This window comes from Pseudorca crassidens, chromosome 13 (assembly GCF_039906515.1).
Source record: "Pseudorca crassidens isolate mPseCra1 chromosome 13, mPseCra1.hap1, whole genome shotgun sequence".
NCBI lineage: Eukaryota > Metazoa > Chordata > Mammalia > Artiodactyla > Delphinidae > Pseudorca > Pseudorca crassidens.
In genome coordinates, this window is record NC_090308.1 from 42,407,142 (window position 1) to 42,428,770 (window position 21,629).

The 21,629-nt window shown below is 41.5% G+C and overlaps 1 protein-coding gene across 5 annotated transcripts in view; it reads right to left on the reverse strand.

Moving 5' to 3' along the window:
* Positions 1-12,782: 12,782 nt before the first annotated feature.
* Positions 12,783-21,629, reverse strand: part of DCBLD1 (discoidin, CUB and LCCL domain containing 1) — a 246,495-nt gene continuing 237,648 nt past the window's right edge. For 4 of the 5 annotated variants that reach the window (XM_067702267.1, XM_067702269.1, XM_067702270.1 and 1 more), the window contains 7 exons: positions 20,105-20,229; positions 19,674-19,833; positions 19,478-19,585; positions 18,455-18,539; positions 18,179-18,228; positions 17,174-17,293; positions 12,783-14,823 (listed from right to left, as the gene is read on the reverse strand). In XM_067702267.1, the coding sequence (XP_067558368.1) occupies positions 14,306-14,823; positions 17,174-17,293; positions 18,179-18,228; positions 18,455-18,539; positions 19,478-19,585; positions 19,674-19,833; positions 20,105-20,229 (1,166 nt within the window). In that variant the 3' untranslated portion in view covers positions 12,783-14,305. The remainder of the gene's footprint in view (positions 14,824-17,173; positions 17,294-18,178; positions 18,229-18,454; positions 18,540-19,477; positions 19,586-19,673; positions 19,834-20,104; positions 20,230-21,629) is intronic. The other variant, XM_067702268.1, reaches the window with a different exon arrangement.

The following is a 21,629-nucleotide window of genomic DNA, read 5'->3' on the forward strand; positions in this document are numbered from 1 at the left end:
CATCCAAAAACAGCAGATTACACTTTCTCTCAAGTGCATATGGAACATTCTCCAGGATAGATCACATCTTGGGTCACAAATCAAGCCTTGGTAAATTTAAGGAAATTGAAATCATATTAAGCATGTTTTCCGACCAAACGCTGTAAGATTAGAAATAAATTATGGGGAAAAAACCATAAAAAACACAAACACATGCAGGCTAAACAATACATTACTAAATAACCAAGAGATCACTGAAGAAATCAAAGAGGAAATCACAGAATACCGAGAGACAAATGACAATGAAAACACGACAATCCAAAACCTATGGGATGCAGCAATAACAGTTCTAAGAGAGAAGTTTATAGCAATACAATCCTACCTCAAGAAACAAGAAAAATCTCAAATAAACAATCTAACCTTACACCTAAAGGAACTAGAGAAAGAAGAACAAACAAAACTGAAAGTTAGTAGAAGGAAAGAAATCATAAAAGTCAGAGCAGAAATAAACGAAATAGAAACAAATAAAACGATAGCAAAGATCAATAAGACTAAAAGCTGGTTCTTTGAGAAGATAAACAAAATTGATAAACCTTTAGCCAGACTCATCAAGAAAAAGAGGGAGAGGACTCAAATCAATAAAATTAGAAATGAAAAAGGAGAAGTTACAATGGACACCACAGAAATACGAAGCATCACAAGACTACTACAAGCAACTCTATGCCAATAAAATGGACAACCTGGAAGAAATGGACAAATTTTAGAAAGGTATAACCTTCCAAGACTGAACCATGAAGAAATAGAAAATATGAACAGACCCATCATTGCAAGTAATGGAATTGAAACTGTGATTAAAAATCTTCCAACAAACAAAAGTCCAGGACCAGATGGCTTCACAGGTAAATTCTATCAAACATTTAGAGAAGAGCTAACACCCATCCTTCTCAAACTCTTCCAAACAATTGCAAGGGAAGAAACACTCCCAAACTCATTCTATGAGGCCACCATCATCCCGATACCAAAACCAGACAAAGATACTACAAAAAAAGAAAATTACACACCAATATCACTGACGAATATAGATGCAAAAGTCCTGAACAAAATACTAGCAAACAGAATCCAACAATACATTAAAAGGATCATACACCATGAGCAAGTGAGATTTATCCTGGGGATGCGAGGATTCTTCAATATACGCAAATCAATCAATGTGATAAACCATATTAACAAACTGAAGAATAAAAACCATATAATCTCAATAGATGCAGAAAAAGCTTTTGACAAAATTCAACACCCATTTATGATAAATACTCTCCAGAAAGTGGGCATAGAGGGAACCTACCTCAGCCTAATAAAGGCTGTATATGACAAACCCACAGCAAACATCATTCTCAATGGTGAAAAACTGAAACCATTTCCACTAAGATCAGGAGCAAGACAAGGATGTCCATTCTTGCCACTGTTATTCAACGTAGTTTTGGAAATCCTAGCCACAACAATCAGAGAAGAAAAAGAAATAAAAGGAATACAAATTGGAAAAGAAGAAGTAAACCTATCACTGTTTGCAGATGACATGATACTATACTTAGAGAATCCTAAAGATGCCACCAGAAAACTACTAGATCAGTGAATTTGGTAAAGTTGCAGGATACAAAATTAATGCACAGAAATCTCTTGCATTCCTATACACTAACAACAAAATATCAGAAAGAGAAATTAAGGAAACAATCCCATTTACCATTGCAACAAAAAGAATGAAATACCTAGGAATAAACCTACCTAAGGAGGTAAAAGACGTGTACTCGGAAAACTATACGACACTGATGAAAGAGATCAAAGATGACACAAACAGATGGAGAGATATACCATGTTCTTGGATTGGAAGAATCAATATTGTGAAAATGAATATATTACCCAATGCAGTCCAGAGATCAGTGCAATCCCTATCAAATTACCAATTGCATTTTTCACAGAACCAGAACAAAAAATCTTAAAATTTGTATGGAAACACAGAAGACCCCGAATAGCCAAAGCAATCTTGAGGGAAAAAATCGGAGCTAGAGGAATCAGGCTCCCTGACTTCAGACTAATACTACAAAGCTACAGTAATCAAAACTGTATGGTACTGGCACAAAAACAGAAATATAGATCAATGGAACAGGATAGAAAGCCCAGAGGTAAAGCCACACATCTCTGGTCAACTAATGACAAAGGAAGGATATACAATGGAGAAAAGACAGTCTCTTCAATAAGTGGTGCTGGGAAAACTGGACAGCTACATGTAAAAAAATGAAATTAGAACACTCCCTAACATCATACAGAAAAAATAAAATCAAAATGGATTAAAGACCTAAATGTAATACCAGACTCTATAAAACTCTTAGTGGAAAACATAGGAGGAACACTCTTTGACATAAATCACAGCAAGATCTTTTTTGACCCACCTCCTAGCGTAATGGAAATAAAAACAAAAATAAACAAATGGGACCTAATGAAACTTAAAAGCTTTTGCCCAGCAAAGGAAACTATAAACAAGACAAAAAGACAACCCTCTGAATGGGAGAAAATATTTGCAAACGAATCAGCAAAGGAGTAATCTCCAAAATATTAAAACAGCTCATGCAGCTCAATATTGAAAAAACAAACAACCCAGTCAAAAAATGGGCAGAAGACCTAAATAGACATTTCCCCATAGAAGACATACAAATGGCCAAGGTGCACATGAAAAGCTGCTCAACATCACTAATTATTAGAGAAATGCAGATCAAAACTACAATGAGGTATCACTTCACACCGGTTAGAATAGTCATCATCAGAAAATCTACAAACAACAAATGCTGCAGAGGGTGTGGAGAAAAGGGAACCCTCTTGCACTGTTGGTGGGAATGTAAATTGATACAGCCACTATGGAAAAGAGTATGGAGGTTCCTTAAGAAACTAAAAATAGAATTACCATATGATCCAGCAATCCCACTACTGGGCATATACACAGAGAAAACCATAATTCAAAGACACCTGCACCCCATTGTTCATTGCAGCACTGTAGCCAGGTCCTGGAAGCATCTTAAATGCCCATCGACAGACAAATGGATAGAGAAGATGTGGTACATATATACAATGGAATATTACTCAGCCATAAAAAGAAATGATATTGGGTCATTTGTAGAGACATGGATGGACCTAGATAGAGCCTGTCATACAGAGTGAAGTAAGTCAGAAAGAAATAAGGAAATATCGTATGTTAACGCACATATGTGGAATCTAGAAAAATGGTACAGATGAACTGGTTTGCAGGGCAGAAATAAAGACACAGATGTAGAGAACAAACGTATGGACATCAAGTGGGGAAAGCGGTGGGTGGGTGGGGATGGTGGTGTGATGAATTGGGCGATTGGGATTGACATGTATACGCTGATGTGTATAAAATTGATGACTAATAAGAACCTACTGTATAAAAAAATAAGTAAATCTGTAGATTGCTTTGGGTAGTATAGCCATTTTAGCAATATTAATTATTCCAATCCAGGGGCATGAGATATCTTCCCATTTCTTTGAATCATCTTCAGTTTCCTTTATCAATGTTTTATAGTTTTCTGCTTATAGGTCTTTCACCTGCTTGGTTAAATTTATTCCTAGGTTTTGGGTTTTTTGATGTGATTTTAAATGGGATTTTTTTTTTTTTACTTCCTCTTTCTGATGTTTCATTGTTAGTGTAAAGAAATACAACAGATTTCTGTATATTAATTTTGTATCCTGCTACTTCACATTCCAATGTGAAAATAATGCTAATCTTGTATATGCCAATTTTAACTAGCCTCAAAATTTATAAAGTAAAAATAGAACCATAAGAAAATTATAAAAGTCCCTCACAATAGTGGAGATTGCAAGAAAACTTTCAAAGAAACTAGGAGAGAAGGAAGATTTAAACAGCAAAAGTAACAAGATTGTTTTAAAGCTCAAGTTAAAGAGGGTATTTGGTTATAAAAGAAAGCCTTAGCCTTTGATAGGCTAGGGATGATAGATGAATGGACTATAAGAAGGAAAATTAGATACACAGAACGTAAAACAGAACGTAAATGCTTTGGAAAGGTAAAATTTGCAATTTGCTAAAATGCCAGCAGGGGGCAGAAGATTCCAAATGTGATATTTTACTGCCACCTATTGTTAAGAGTTGGAAGGCTTTATAAAGATTATAAAAAAAAATAACGTTTATTATGAGGATGAACAAACTGAGAACTAGGAAAGATATTACTTTCCAGGGTCACACACCTAGTAAGTGTCAGAGGCAGAACTCAAATCCATCTCTTGGTTTATCTTTAATAGGCCATATTCAAAGAGGGAAAAGGGAAATACAGATGAAATTGTTGGTTTTTCAGTCTTGCTCTCCCAATAATTATTTTTAGTTCTCTTAAATAGTGCAAGGTTTGATGAAGCCTAGGATTGATTCTGTTTTGATTTTTTTTTTATTAATGAATTTATTTATGTTTTGGCTGCGTTGGGTCTTCATTGCTGCACGTGGGCTTTCTCTAGTTGTGGCCAGCAGGGGCTACTCTTTGTTGTGGTGCGCAGGCTTTTCATTGCAGTGGCTTCTCTTGTGGAGCATGGGCTCTAGGCACGCAGGCTTCAGTAGTTGTGGCATGTGGGCTCAGTAGTTGTGGCTTTTGGCTCTAGAGTGCAGGCTCAGTAGTTGTGGCACATGGGCTTAGTTGCTCCGCAGCATGTGGGATCTTCCTGGACCAGGGCTCGAACCTGTGTCCGCTGCATTGGCAGGTGGATTCTTAACCACTGTGCCACCAGGGAAGTCCAGCTGTTTTGATTTTTAAAAATGATGGTTGACCTGCCCTGGATTTCAGTAGAAATAGTTTCTTTGTAGTTGAGTGACTGTTAGAATGCAAGAACTTCTGAGGTTACAAGTAGAGTCCTCCATCCTTGAGACTATAGCATTCCCCTTCCTCCCCCACACGAATGTTCTGTGTGTGTGTGTGTGTGTGTGTGTATGTATGTGTGTGTGCGCGCGCCTGCCTACGGTTCCCAGTTCTTTAGTAAGCAATGCTTGTGACATTCAGGGAAGTGTCATTGTCACTAGGTGCCTTCCTATTGTCATCCTCACCATTGTTAAGGGCATTTTTACTTCTGCCTATGGCTGTAACAAGTGGATTATCAGCTTCTGAAAGTGGGAAAATAGTAGAACTAAAAAAAAAATTAAAAACTGATTTTTCAGGGGAAAAAGACAAACTGTTGGCTATACCAGTCATAAAAAGGAGAGTACTAAAGGCAAATGCACAAAATAGGAAATAAGGGAGAAATAGCCATAAAAGCAGAGGGAACTAAAAGGATAACGAAAGACTGTTTTGTTTAATTCCATATGAATAAATTTGAAAACTTTTCTAAGAGAATACAATTTACCCAAACTGAAGTTTTAAAATCTAAACAGATTTCTCTAGGAAAAAAATGGTCAGATTGCTGCCAACCCTGACAAATTACTCCAATATATAGTTTCACAGGGCAATACTACTAAACCTTTAAAGGGCAGATAATTCTAATGCCTAGCAAGCGAAGAACCTAGGAAGAGAAGAAAACTTCTAAATTGTTTTTGTCAAGCTAAAAAAACCTGATAAGGATTGGCACAAAGAAAAAATTGAAAGGTATCTTGAAAAAGAATATTAATGCAAAAATTCTAAATAAAATGTTATCACTGTGAATTCAGCAGCAGTTTAATAGACTCATATGCCATAACCAAATGATTAATGTTAGGGCATCTATTGGTATAATTAATCATTTGGCTGGGTCTAGAGAGGGATCCTAGGGAAGAAAATCATTTGCTTCTAATTCCATAGATGCTGAAAAGGCATTGGTCAAATTCAATACCCATTCTTGGTGAGGGGAAAAAAGGGACATAATCTAATAACATATACCCCAACATAATCTATGCCCCAAAGCCAGCATCATGTTGAGTAGGGAGATACTAGAAGCATTTAATATGGCACTGGAGGAATTAAATGTACATATAAGTATTTTAAAGGAGGTTGCATCAGCACTATTTGCAGACATCATGATCACATTCCCAAAAAACTAAATCAACTAAAAACTACTAGAAATAAGGAATTTAGTAAAGGAGCAGTGTGTAAACAAATCAATCAGGACAAAAAATTAATTATATATTCAAATATATATGTCTGTAACTGCTAATACCAACATAGTGCTTATCGTGGGTCAGGCACTGTTCTAAAGGTTTTACATGTATTAACTCTTGCAGTGTTCACCATAACCCCATGAGGTATATACTATTATGATCTTCATTTAGAAATAAGGAAATGGAGTCAGATGGAGGTAAAATAACATTTTCTTGGTCACACAACTAGAGCAGAATTTGAACCCAGGCAGGCTAGTCCCAGAATTCATGCTTTTTTCCACTAGGGCCATAGTGGTTCTTGATATATAAAAGGAGGGGCGTGGGATCATTTACAATGACAACAAAAAACACCTAAGCATAAATTAAACCAAAAATGTGTACTAGTAATATGAAGACCATTTAAAATGCCCTGAAAGGATGCAAAAGAAGGCTTGAACAAATGGAAAGGGTTATTATAGAAAATAAAAATTCCATTAGAAAAAAGAATGGGAGATAAAGCATATGAAAATTCTAGGCTTAGATCGCTCTTGGAAGAAAGAGGACAGGTAATTAGAAGGGCTTGGGATATTAAGGGAGAGTTCTTTACATATGTGAGATTTGAACAAGTTTATAGGTCAAGAGGAAGATACCAGTTCAGAGGGAGAAGTTGAAAATAAGGGAAATGGAAATAATTGGAGGGAAATCAGAGGTGAGGGAGAGGCAGTGGGTGAAGGTTTCAAACACCTTTTCCATCGACACAGGAGGGAAGGATTGGAGTAGATACAGCTTTTTGTGGGAAGAGGGATGGACAGGTAGTTGTAGGATCTGATTTTAATGACTTTCCTAGGTGAAGGAGGTGGCAAGATCTCAGAGTAAAGGGAAACTGTGCAGAGTGGCATTGCTTTGGAATAGCTGCTGAGAGATGGAAAAAGAAGTGGATCCAAGATAAGTGAAAGGGTTGAGGAGTAATGAGCCCCAGGTAAATTGGAAACTGGGAGTTGGTAAGAGCCCCTGTGTGAATAGTTACACAGTGTTTTTCTGCTGCGGTGATGGAGATGTGAAGATGGTTTCCTGAAGGGCACTTACGTTGTCGGGGCCTCAGGTTTGGCAGTCCAGGAGAGACTATAGAGTGAAAATGCCCAGACAAGACAGTTCAAGTGATGGATGGGGAAGAAGAGGCAACTGAAAAAGCTTAGCAACCAGAGGAAAATGACTGGATCTAGGCATTAAAGAAATTAAATTAAATCTCTTAATGAGATCAATGAATAAGTAGTATAAAAGGTGAGGAATCAGAAGAATTGGAGGTTTTGAGCAGAGACAGAATTATTAAGATTTCAGAGCTGGAGTTCTTGCTGATAACAAGTGTGGACCTGTGTGGAGGTGGTTTAAGTGAACTGCAGGTTTCTAGAGTAAATGTCAAAAAATCATACAAGTGACCATGTTGGACACTGAACTGTTCAACATGATTAACAGAGGAAAAACGGAGAATTGAGCTAGGTGACAGTCCTCAGTCAATGGGGAAAATGGCTTGGAAGATATTAGGGGACACACGGAGAAGAAAAGGTGGTAGAGCTAGCCGGCACGAGTATCATAAAGGCAGAGAGTTTTGCATGGGGCTGAAAGAGAGTGGATGGGGAAGTGGGAATCAGGAGGAAGGTGTGCATTGTGGGATAGTTGAAGAGAAAAGGCAGCCTCCACTTGAAAAGGACTAAAAGAAATGGTGTTGGAAGACAATTTAGACTTCAGATTGGGCAGAAAGAAAAGGAGGCAGTATTTATTGATCACCTGTTTATGCAAAACACTGATATAATTAGTCTTCACAACAGCCTCCCCCCCACCTTTTTTTTTTTTTTTTTTTTTGGCGGTACGCGGTCTCTCACTGCTGCGGCCTCTCCCGTTGCAGAGCACAGGCTCCGGACGCGCAGGCTCAGCGGCCATGGCTCACGGGGCCAGCCGCTCCGCGGCATGTGGGATCCTCCGGGACCGGGGCACGAACCCGTGTCCCCTGCATCTGCAGGCGGACTCTCAACCACTGCGCCACCAGGGAAGCCCCCACAACAGCCCTTTTATAATCCTTTCCACTTTAGGGATTAAGAAGTGGGTTTAGAAATCACCAGTGTTAAAAGATACACTGAGGTTGGGCTTCCCTGGTGGTGCAGTGGTTGAGAGTCTGCCTGTTAATGCAGGGGACACGGGTTCGAGCCCTGGTCTGGAAGGATCCCACATGCCGCGGAGGAACTGAGCCCGTGAGCCACAGCTCCTGAGCCTGCGTGTCCGGAGCCTGTGCTCTGCAACGAGAGGTCGCGATGGTGAGAGGCCCACGCACCACGATAGGGAGAGGCCCCTGCTTGCCACAACTAGAGAAAGCTCTCGCACAGAAACGAAGACACAACACAGCAAAAATAAATAAATAAATTACTAAAACTCCTACTCGCAACATCTTCTTAAAAAAAAAAAAAGATACACCGAGGCATATTAAAATTTTTAAGAGTTTGTTTGAGCATTTATGGATTCTAATTGGGTAAAGACAAGCTGGAAGTAGTTAGGAGCACTCCACCAAAGGAGCCAGAAGAAAGACTTATTAGAGAAAGTATGGAAGCAAAGAAAGGAAATTATTTGATTGTCTACAGCGTAAAGACTAGTTCGCTATTTGTGATTGGTTGTCCTTAGCTTTCCATTTCATAACCTTGAGTTATTTACAGGCTTAGATTTTGGTTTGCTTACCTAGGCTGCCATGGCATTAGAGCCACATCAGTCTCATGTCCTCCTTGTTTAATTTAACACCAGTATAATGTGCCTGAAATCATGTATTTAAAAAGATTAAATCCCAGGTTAAACCTGAGTTCTATATGGTTCTAAAGCCTGTGATATTTGCAAAAAATATGATATCTTCTGTCTGTTGGGGAGGTATTATTCCAAGATGGCAGACTAGATAAGAAAAACTGTCTATGAATTCCTGAGTAAAATAAAATCAGAATTCTTTAAAAGGCCCAGCTAATCTTAAGAAATAAAGGGAAATACCCAGGTATCAGAATCAAAGAAGAAACTGACAAGTAGAGTGACAAGCACTGACTAGAGCTGAGGCTCTGGGCATCCTGGGGTTGGGGAGGGTTTCATTTCCTTAGATGCTGGGTATTTAACCTCCAGGAAGGGATAGGAAACAAGATTTGGGGTTAGGCATGGCAGGAACAGTGAAAGAGTGAACCTAAAAAAATCTGCCCAATAAGACAACAAAGGATGAATGAATGACCCTGGGTGACAAGGGCAGTCTCCCCTGAGGAATTAAAACCAGGGGGCTGTGCTGCACACAGGCTTGGGTCTAAACTTTCAGTATAGTCTAGGAACCGCCAATCCAAAAGTTAAAATACAAACCGGTGCAGGGTGGGTGATACTCCTGGTATTAGGGTTGCCAGATTTAGCAAATAAAAGTTAAAGGACATGAATACTTTTTTAGTATAAATCTGTCCCATTGCACAGAACATACTTGAACTAAAGAATTATTTGTTTTTTATCTGAAATTCAAACTTAACTGGGTATCCTGTATTTTATCTGGCAGACCTACCTGGTGTACCTGACAGATACAAATTCGAAACCCCTCAGAAAGGACATTGTCATGAAGTTTTCACAAGGAGGAAAAAGCCCTGCTGAGGGATGGCTCACAATCAAAAGTCTGAGACCACACAAAGACACAAACCATCACAAACAAGAGTCGGTAGAAACAACAAACAGGACAGAGCCTCAAGAACTTCTGCTTGTTCATTCACTGAGCAAATACTTGTGGAACACTGTCCTAAGTGCTGGGAGTATGCAGGGAACAAAACAGGTAAAAGTCATTCCCCTCATGGGATGTGGTCTAGTGGCAGAGTCAGATAATAAGAAAACAAAACTGTGCCGGATTAGTGACACACATTAAGGAGAAAAGTAAAGTAGGAAAGGAGATAGAAAATATGTTAGAGGAGAAATGTGCAGTTTTCTGCCAGGGAGAGGAAGGAAGAGGTTGTGGAGGTTTCAGTGGAGTACAGACTTGACAGAGGTAAAAGGACAAGCCATGCAGCCATCCAGGGGAAGAGCTTCCCAGGAAGAGAACAGCAAGTGCACGTGTAGGTGACAGCCAGAGGGCCCACGTGGCTGGCATGGGGTAAACAAGGTGGGAGAAGTGGGAGATGAGGTCAGAGAGGTGACAGCATGATGGCGGGTGCAGATCACAGATTTGTCCTGTACAACACAGTAGCCACACGTGGCCATCTACATTTAAATAAATGAAAATTCAGCAATTAAAAATGTATTCCTCAGTCACTCCAGCCACATTTCAAGTGCTCCATAGACACAGGTGGCTGGTGGCTACCCTACTGAGCAGCTCAGGGAGTATTTCCATTCTTGCAAAAGTTTTACTGGACAGTATTGACAGAGCCTTATCACTGCACAGACTTTGGCTTTTACTCTAAATGAGATGAAGATAACAGAAAAATCAAAGAGAATGTAAAATTAGTAGGTTTCAAATGATTAAAAGAAGGAATCAAAGCCAAAGAAAATACCAAGACAGTGTAGAAAAGGGAAGACTTGAAAAAGAATCAGCAGACCGTCCAGAAATTTTTTTATAATTGACATTAAAACCTCAATGATTAAACAGCCGATTAGATAGCAGAACTGAGAATTAGTAAACTGGAGTGTAATATGTAATCTTATACAGTGCTTCATGTGGGCCAGACGGTGCTCTGAAAGCTTCATTTAATCTTTATAACAGCCATAGGTAGGGGGAGAGTATTTTTTTCCCCCAGGTAACAAGCAAGGAAACAGGTGCAGAGAAGTTCTGGTGCCTTGTCCACCATGCACTCAACAACTGTGCCATGTTGTCTTTCAGGAATTTACCTAGAACGCAGCACAGAACGATAATGAGATGGAAAGTAAGAGGGATGAAGAGACCTGGGGGATAGAATGAGAAGGTCCAATGAGCATCCAACAGGAATTCCAGGACTGAATAAAGAGAACAGCAAAGAGGCAAGTAGTATTGGAAAAAGGGGGCTGAGACTTTTCACAGTTGATAAAGATGAATCCTAAGATTCTAGAAGCACAAGTCCCAAGTGAATACAAATGAATTTATAGCCCCACACAAAGTGGTAAAATTGCAGAATACCAAAAAGCAGAGTGAGAAATCTTTAAAGCCTCTAAGGGAATTTATTCCCAAAATAGGGAGAGGCTGGGCAAGAGACCCATAGTGGGAGATGAGAGATGTGTAGCGGGCCATGAACACAGCAGTGTGGCTTTGAGAGGGGCACTGGGTGACTGGATGGGCTGTGTTTTGGGGAGGGACTGCTAGCTGGACTGTATTCAACCCTAGCTTCTCATTAGTGGGACTCAGCTCCTCCCCATTCCTGGCAAGAGCCTAGGCATGTGCTCTCTCTTAACTCAAGTAAGTACAGGATGAGCACTGCTCTCAGAACCTTAATAAATATTTGGTGCATGAATGAATGCAGGAGAAGCATTTTGAGAATAGTGAGGCCAAGCTGGTGGCTATACTTGGATTGCTGAACTGATGTATGTATTTATGAAAGGCCTTGTGGTGATGTTTTTATGAAAGGCTATTCATGGTGTCTATAGTTGTGCATATAATATAAATTTGATTTTAGTTTCTGCTAAGAATCTAAAGCAGTGTAAGATAAACACAGAAAAATCTCTAGCATCCTTTCCAGAGGTTTTCTAGGCTGATTATAAATATTGGTGCAAGTGTAAATCATAGTAGTAGAACCCAGAGCACAGTTTCAGCAGCCTCTGTGGACTGCATAGTCTTGTCTGTCAGAGCAGATGTGTTTCCACCACAATTGTAAAAAGTGACAGAATGCAATCTTTGCCTCCCAATAGGATTTGATAACAGAAAAACAGACAATTGCCTTATCTTATGTGCTAACGTTGCAGAACAGTGGAAAAGAAAAACAGTATTTTCCTGCTCTTATCCTCTAGTTTAGCTTGGCTGTGTTGCGTGTATCAGACAGACTTTTCCACTGCCCATGCTAGGCTACACAGTAGGCCATTCTGAGGAAGCGGTGTTCCAAAACAAAGTCCTGTTCTCCCACTTTCTGTCATGATTAGATCATGTATACAGGGAAGAAATGTGATAGATGGACACAGCCCCACTATAAAGAAGTCTGTTTTTATGGACTAATATTTTAATGTTAAAAATATATACAGCCCAAATGTTGTCACAATTAATTCTTATCTGTAAGCCTTGGAGGAAGGCACATTCACATCCTTGTTACACATGAGGAAACTGAGGCTTAGGGTTATGTAGTGACCAACTGAATATACAAATGGATCATGGCCATACCATAAGGAAAAACGGAACTGTGGCTGGCAGTGCACAGCAGTAAGCACGGGAAACCAACTCATCATCCATCGTCACCAGCCCAGAACCCGGCAGCCTGCTGTAAGTCAGACTTGTAGGAAGTCTACAAGTTGTAGACTGGATTGTTACTTTTTGTAACAATCCAGGAAGCATGAAACAATCGACCCCAAATCGCTAAGATTTTATTAATAACTGACAGCTTCCATAATTTTTGTCCCCAGTTCCAACTTAGGACCAACCAGAGGAAGCCAGATATGCTCCTTCCACTGCACCACTTGCACTTCTATGGAGCAAGCCTCAAGTGCCTTCAGTAGCCCAGCAAGCAGGACACCAGTGAGAGACTGGGGTATGTACGTTGGTTTGGCATAGTTTATTGCAATTAGTAATCGTAGAAAACCATGTAAACTCACAAGGTAAATGGTTTAACCTCCACAATAACCACAGATAGTCTGCTGTGACCTTCCAGCACCTCAGTATTCTAAAATCTATGTTTCACAGAAAGTCAGTCATGCAAATAGGATTATAATACATTTTTAGGGAAAGGATCTTTTTGGTCCACATTTTCTATTAAAACAAACAAACATACACTTTCCTCTTTGGCAAAAGAGGTTAAATCCCCCCACCATGAACTCACAAAGCAAACTCAGGTAAAAACCACTGAACATGAGGTACAGCTGAAGTCTGGGCTAATCTGGAATTACAGACACATACTCGAGGGGAAATTTTTTCTTACAAAATTAGTTCAGTTTCCAACCATCTCAGTAGAAAAGCTCTATGTAGATTTGGCCTCAGTCACTTTTGTAAGAACACGTCAAGTAACTTCTCTGTGTTTCAGAGTACAATGTGCTATTTCTGAAGAAAGTCATGAAAAGTGTGGGTGTCTGACCTCAGCAATATTTTTAATCTGAGGTACAAAAGCATCTGACACAGTAATTTACAGCGTAATTGCTGTGCCACCTTCATTCAGTTTGTTGAGAGAGCAGTTTTGGTTGCCGTTAAGTCTCAGCATTTGGCTTTGCAGACAGTTTGAAAAGGCAGACTTGCATGTGAAAGCAAGTATCTGCCAGGCCTGAGGTGAGCGAGCAGTGTGAAGGCCAGCTGCTCAGGAGCCTGCTCGCACAGGCTGCGGGCAGCGAGGCCTCTGCAGGCCCCAGAGACCCCCTGCACCTTGCACACCTTCACGGGCGCTGAGCATCCCCACCTGAAGTGGAGTCTAAGGAACTGGCAGCTGCTGAGGTGGTGTATTTTGTTTGTTTGTTCTTTTTAATCTACAGTCATAATTGCAAACAAACAACCACCCTGGTGTGCTTTTCTTGCTTCAAGTAATTTCATTCCTTCCAGGAGAAGACTGTTAACAATGCTTTTAGTTCTCGATATCAAAGGAAAGGAAATGAGCCATAATAACAACAAGATTAAGTTTAAACAGACCTGCTGCTAACACACTGTCAGATAAAATATCTTTAAAAAGTGAACATACTCTTATATACGTTTTTGCAACAGCTGCGTTCTCCTACATAACCTCCACGTGGAACCAAAATCTGCGCAAGCAAACTTAAGTTACTTTAATTCTTGTTAAATACAATTCTGTACAGATTGCACATTTTACACCGAAGCAGCTCGGTATCACAGTTAGAGAAATGAAAAATGCCATCTGAAAACTTTCATTTTTCTAGCCCCATAAAACCCAACAGACGCTCGCCCTAAGGGTTAGGACAAAACCAGCTGCACAGTTCTGTAAACAGTGGGGGGGGGGTGCCTCTACGACTCCACCGCAGGATCCTGTTAAACCATATACGCGCGCGCACTCACTCAGTCTCTCTCGCGCGCGCACAGCCCGGAGCTCAGTACCACAGCAGCTTTCATTCACAGTGTGTTCACAGCAGAGCGGTCATGGCCGTCTGGTTGAGGGGTCTGAGGCAGTCTCTGGGGGCCAAGTAGGCAGCGTTGGTCGCGGGGTTGACCTGCGGCTTTTGATAGGCGGGATCGGCGCGCCCCGCGGCTGAGCCGCCGCCGCCGCCGCCCTTGGGCTTGTCGTAGCCCGGGTCTGCGGGCGCGGGGCTCGGCGGCAGCTGGTAGCCGGCGGCCGGGGAGAAGGCGCCGGAAGAGAGGGAGTGCTTGTGCGCCGGCCCGGGCCCCGGCACGCGGTAGCCGCTCCGCGCGGAGAAGGTGTGAGCCCGGGCCAGGTGCCGCTCCACGATGGGCGTGGCGTACTCGGGCTCGGGGTTGGTCAAGGGCAGGGCGTACTCGTGGCGGCCGGCCGGGAGGGGGCAGTCGTAGTGGCCACTAGCCTCGGCGTCCGGCCCCGCCTCATCGGCCTCGGTGTCCATCGGCCGGAAGGTAGAGCCCTTCCTGGTGACCGTTCCGGTGCCAATCATGAGAGGCTGCTGGTAATCTGAAACCCAAAGGGCAGACGTTTGTGCACTCCCCCCCCCCCCCCCCCCCGCCATACACCCACAAACCGGCTATCTAGAGGGGGTGATCTGCTGAGAGCCTGACGTGTACCGGGCAGGAAGAGAAAGATTAAGATGTAAAAGGCACAGACGCCACACTTAGGGGTTTACATAACTACACAGGTGCTTTAGGAAGCCTCAAGGCTCCGAGGAGCCTAGCGAGGCGGAGCTAACCTCTAACCACACCTAGGGGTAGGAGGGAACAACCTCACGGGGAGCTCTTAGGCTGACTCCTGAAAGGCCACGTTTTGGAGGTGGAGGTAACACTGTCAGGAAAGGGAAAAGTGATTGAACAACCTGTTAAACAAACATGAACAGAGTGTGATGTGGCCAGAGCATGAGGGACATGGAGGAATTTAATAGGCTATGAAGACCAAAGTAATAGGTTTTGGGCTAATGATAAGGATAAAGCTCAAAGCTTTACTGAGTCCTTACTTGGTGCCAGGCACTATTCTATGACATTAAGATATCAATTAGTTAAATCCTCTGGAAAAAAAGTACTATGAGGTAGGGACCATTATTCCCTTTTACAAATGGAAAACTGAAGCAGAGAGAGATTAATTTTTCTAAGATTACACAGGTAGCAGCCAGTGGGGCAAGAATTTGAACACATGTCCCAAGTGTGAGCTGTTATCCATGTGCTAGATCATGGAGGGCACTGAGTGCCTTGCTAGGAAGTTTGGTTTAACGCTGTAGAAACCTACAAAGATTCTAAATTTAGAGACTGGCAGAAGAGGTAACCGTGGAGGGAGACTGAAGAGGGAAAGATAAAAAAAACAAAAAGTAAAAAGCAGAGAAATGAGACATATAAGTCATAAATTAGGGGACTGGCAGCAGCTCTGGAAAGGCCACACTTTGGGGACAGGTATCAGAGGAATTTGTCACCAGTGATGTAGGGAGGGTATGACCAAAGAGGACACCTCCCAGATATTAAGCCCTGAAAACTGGGATGCCCATTCAGAAGCCACTTAGAAAAGGAATGCACAGAGCACATAGGTTAAGGGTTAGGAACGATGGGTTCAATTTTGGATCCCCTGAGGACCTGGTGACACTTGCAGGATATGATGTCCAGCAGGCAAGAATTACTGACTTACTGGGGACCGGGAGGGAAGTCTGGATGTGAGCTGCAGAGCAGATTAAAAGGAAAGGAATGGCTCTGCCGGGAGCTCTGGAGTGTAGTGGGTGAGACTGCAGATGAGTGGAGGCAAGAGTGGGGCCTTGCATGTTTCAGGTGCCCAGAAGGACCACGCAGCGAGGAAGGAGAAGAGGCTGGACCAGAAGCTGAAGGAGAATGAAAGGAGAGGGGCTCTCCACTCTCCTCGCCTCATCCCCAAGGCAGAGCTTGAACTGTCTGAGGAAAGGAACAAGAAGACAGATTCTGATTGGAGAATTACTCCCTTTGCCCCTGAAGCAGGTCAAGCAGCCTTTCCATTGGTACCTTTCTGACTTTCATATATAACAGTAGCCCTGGGGCATGGCCTGAAAGCCCACATTTCTAGCAAGCTCCCAGATGCTGCTGCCGGTCCTTAGAACACACTCTGAGTAGCAAAAAGCTAGAGCAGTGCTACTCACAGTGGTCTGTGGATGCCTACCTGTCTGAGAACTGTTTGTGACAGATCTGTAAAGAGACCAGTGCACAAATGGATAGAAAGTGTTCAGATCTTGCAGCAATTTGAGAGTGATTTTATGCCCCTTGAATCTAATTAGAAAATTAGAGCTTTGTATTTTATGTCTTTTTAAACATTTCATTTACTAATTTATACTGTATTTTACAAAAATTTTAGTCCTTGATGGATTAAAGAAATAAAAGGCAAAAACTGTATCCTTCCTCACAAATCGTTTGAGAAGCTTGACTCTCAACAATGGCTTGTCAGGGACCTTGAGGCCATTCTAACAGATTCCTTCATCTCCTCCCTCCAATTCGTCAAGGGCAGGAGCTATGCTCAATTCATCTTTCTAGTCCCTTTTTCCTAGTGCCTTAATCAAAACCTTAGTAACAAAAACAGATTAGCTAAGGGCTTCCAGGTTTCACTGGTACTTCAGGACCATTGCTCTGGGTGTCATTAGAGGCCCTGCAGGTGTAAGAGCCTTGGCTGGATGGGGCTTTTGGGGAAATATTTCAGTGTCACTTTGTAACTCTGTGCAGAGCACAGAGAGGAAACATCACACGTTACTGATTTACTAGACCCCATCTAAACAAAAGATTTCGGTCTTATTTCTCTTCCTGGTCTCCCCTCTCCCATAAGCAGCACCTCCTGGCTAACAGCCTGGTCACGGAGACTTGGTACCTACCTGCCATATCACTTGTGACGAGATCCAACTTTTGTGTCATCTCCTTTTCATTATCGTAGCTGATGGTAAACTCAGCTGACTGATGCCTGGCAAAGGGATATTTGATCTGCTTCCAACAGTCTGGAATAAAGATAACATGAAACAAACTAATCTCTCAGAAGTGTAACACATTTACTCCACCATAGGTTCCAGGTTAAGTCAGAGGTCAGGCTGCCTTTTGCCAGCTGACTGTGACAGATGCACAACCACAGCTCTCCAGGTGTGTGGTGGACACAGCATGATGAGGTCACAACAACAACAGCACACACCATCCCAACCATGCTTTCTACTCTGCGGGTAAAATGTATTTATGTACCCATCAGGTCCCAGATTATCCCTAGGTTAGACCACCTGGGCATGGTTTTCCCTAATCTGCACTGACATGGTGTTTGTGACCGTGAGGGGTCAATGCAGCTGGCTGTTTAGAGCCTAGGGAGGTGGAGTCCCAGGTGGTCCTTGAGATTCTCAGGGGTCCTGCCCTTCTGCCCTCTCTCTCGACTGCAGCTGACTCATTGCTTGGGCATCCTAAGGATTTTCTGAAACCCGCCCTGCCTAGTCCTTCCCTAGAATGAAAAATACAGTGGAGGCCTGAAGATGCTAGGAGTGCCGGGCAATGTCCAGTTCACAGATGGGGATTTTATAACTTCTCCTTGGTGACAGGCAGCGTGGTGATGTAAATTCCAGTTGCCAAAAAAAAATAATTAATTTTGATAAATGATGGGATGATGTTGAACAAAAGTAAAAATAAACTGGCTATGAAGATTCTGAATTAAGAGACAGGATACAATATATTCCTTCCGGGTAGATTTGTTAACTTAAAGCTATTAGATCTTATTTCTTAAACCATATAAGTGTGGGTTTTAATCAGGATCTGCTAATTAAAAGCACCTAATCATGCTTTTAATCAGAAGATTCTGTCCCTTCCTCAAGGACAGAATAAAACTGTAGATAGTTTTTTCAACCAACCTGTTTTCTGAGCCTTAGCTGATCCATAAGGATTTCCTTTCTTCTTCCTCCTATCAAGACAAAAAATCCCACTGAAAAGATTTCTAAATGATAAGTACTGTTCATAAAATAATACATGATATTTTCTACCTCTATCCAACTTGTTTTTAAAATAGAAGTTCACATTTATCTTGGGAGAAGTAATGCTGCTTTCTACACATGAACATACGAAGAGTAAACTTTTGTGACTGTTTACATAATTAGAGAAAAAAATTTTTTAAATGTGAAGTCACATACTTTCTAAGGACTACAAAGATTCCCACTCCAGCAACCAGCAGGACGAGGAGCACCAGTGGAGTAACAATAGTTATGACGTTTAACCCTAAGAAGGGGAAAAGACATCATATTACAGCAGAAATGAACAGCAACCAAATTTCATGATCTAAAACTGAATACTGATTTGAAAGGTCCTCAGTGGTTTAACATGTGGGGGACAAGAATACATGCTAGGCATTTACTGATACTGGAAAGCAAAAAGAGGATTCAGGGCTTCCCTGGTGGCGCAGTGGTTGAGAGTCCGCCTGCCGATGCAGGGGACACGGGTTTGTGCCCCAGCCCGGGAAGATCCCACATGCCGCGGAGCGGCTGGGCCCATGAGCCATGGCTGCTGAGCCTGCACGTCTGGAGCCTGTGCTCTGCAACGGGAGAGGCCACAACAGTGAGAGGCCCGCGTACCGCAAAGGAAAAAAAAAGTATAGAAAGGTATGGAATGGAATGTCTCCCTTCCACCTCTGTTCTTCCTCTATGTGAAATTATGTTTCTTGACATTTTTCCAGGTATACTGGGATGAATATATATATATATATATATATATATATATATATATATATATATATATATATATGCTGTATCACCCCACCTTTTACACACATGGTCGAGTGCTATGTAAACTGTTCTGTACCATGCTTATTTTTTTAAGTTGTCAGTGTGTCTCAGAGAACTTTCTATATTACTAACACATTCCTTTTTTATGGCTGTAGAGTATTCCATGGTATGGATGTGCTATTGTTTTATTTTTCTATAAAGGATTTACATAGTGTTTGAAGGGCACATGTGTTTGTTTCCAGTCCTTTTCTACTTACAACAGTGTAATGAAAAGTGTGGACATATATTATTTTACACATGTGTAGATATCTCTGGACCATCTGCCCCCAGACACTTACATGACACAGAAACAAAGACTGTTGTTGAAGCTACCGTATTATTGGCTGGAGTACAAGTTATATTCCTTAAGAAACCGCAAAACGATAACTGCCCTACCTTTGGGCATTTCTTCAGAGGGGACGGGTTTTAAGATTGTCTCATCTTCTCTGTTAGTTGAACCAACAGTATTTAGACTTGTTTTGCTCCACACCAATGAGTCATTACCTGAGCGAGAAGAGATGTTAGAGAAACCACATTAATAACAACAATTTGTGAAAGGAGGTGACCAGAATCCAGTAACTCACTGACTCACCCTGAGTCTTACTTGGTGCAATCTGGCAGCCAAGGAGCTCCACTTTCAAGGCTATCCTCTGGTGCCACGTCTGGGGGATAACGCGGACATATCTGGCCACGATGGGAGGGATGAAATTGTTCCGCACAGGGTCCCGAAAATTAGAGTTGCCCTGAAACACCTGTAGGAACAGGTAACCTTTACCTGAAGATTCTATTCGTTTCTAGGTCTTTATCAATCTACTCACACCTGGTTATATGAAATCAAAGTGAGGATTCTATGTCTGTTGCTTTTTTTATAGACATGCTTGATATTGAAGATCCAAGGCTTTGCACTCAAAGGCTGCGTAATCTGATGCTGTGCATCTGTTTTTGGAAACACACTGATGGACTGATGAAAATATCTGGAGGCCCACTCTCCTACTCAGTTCCCTCCTCCGGAGTGTCTCTTACCTTTTCTTCATTATTCACAATTCCTTTATAGGTCTCCCACTTGGAGTTGTTGTTTCTGAAGTTCATTACAAAACTCTTTACATAAAAGTTGAAATTTGACTGTGTGGATCCAGTGGTCCTAATTCCTTATAAGAAAATATTATTTATGGGTTAGTTTAAAAAATATGTTATACAACATGTATTATAACTTCAGGTTTCTTTTCTTTTTTTCCCTCTCATTTGAAATTGCAAATCATTTTACAGGCCTGCTTTTCTTATCTGCATTTAGAAACGTGATGACAGATGAGTGTTTTCACACTGACAATATGCCATAAAAAGGTTTCAGCATGGAGATATCAGCTCTCTCACCCACACATCCATCCTTACCCCCTGCATACAGGTTCTTCCCACAGAGACAATGTGAAGGTTTGTTACTTTTGAAAAAGACATAGCAACTGACAAAGGATTAATCTCCAAAATATACAAGCAGCTCATGCAGCTCAATATCAAAAAAACAAACAACCCAATTCAAAAATGGGCAAAAGACTTAAACAGACATTTCTCCAAAGAAGATATACAGATTGCCAGCAAACAAATGAAAGGATGCTCAACATCACTAATCATTAGAGAAATGCAAATCAAAACTACAATGAGGTATCACCTCACGCCAGTCAGAATGGCCATCATCAAAAAATCGACAAACAATAAATGCTGGAGAGGGTGTGGAGAAAAGGGAACCCTCCTGCCCTGTTGGTGGGAATGTAAATTGATACAGCCACTATGGAGAACAGTATGGAGGTTCCTTAAAAAACTAAAAATAGAACTAGCATAGTACCCAGCAATCCCACTACTGGGCATATACCCTGAGAAAAACCATAATTCGAAAAGATATATGCACCCCAATGTTCAGTGCAGCACTATTTACAATAGCCAGGATATGGAAGCAACCTAAATGTCCATCAACAGATGAATAAAGAAGATGTGGTACATATATACAATGGAATATTACTTCGCGATATAAAGGAACAAAACTGACTTATTTGTAGTGAGGCGGATGGACCTAGAGTCTGTCATACAGAGTGAAGTAAGTCAGAAGGAGAAAAACAAATACCGTATGCTAACACATATGTATGGAATCTAAGAAAACGGTACTGATGAACTTAGTGGCAGGGCAGGAATAAAGACGCAGATGTAGAGAAAGGACTTGACACAGGGTGGGAAGGGGAAGCTGGGACGAAGTGAGAGAGTAGCATGGACATATATACACCACCAAATGTAAAATAGATAGCTAGTGGGAAGCAGCTGTATAGCACAGGGAGATCAGCTCGGTGGTTTGTGACCACCTAGAGGGGTGGGATAGGGAGGGTGGGAGGGAGACGCAAGAGGGAGGGGATATGGGGATATATGTATGCATATAGCTGATTCACTTTGTTGTACAGCAGAAACTAACACAACACTGTAAAGCAGTTATACTCCAATAAAGATTAAAAAAAAAAGACATGGAGTACTCTGAGGTGGGGGCACCTGTGCAAATTCAAAACATAAT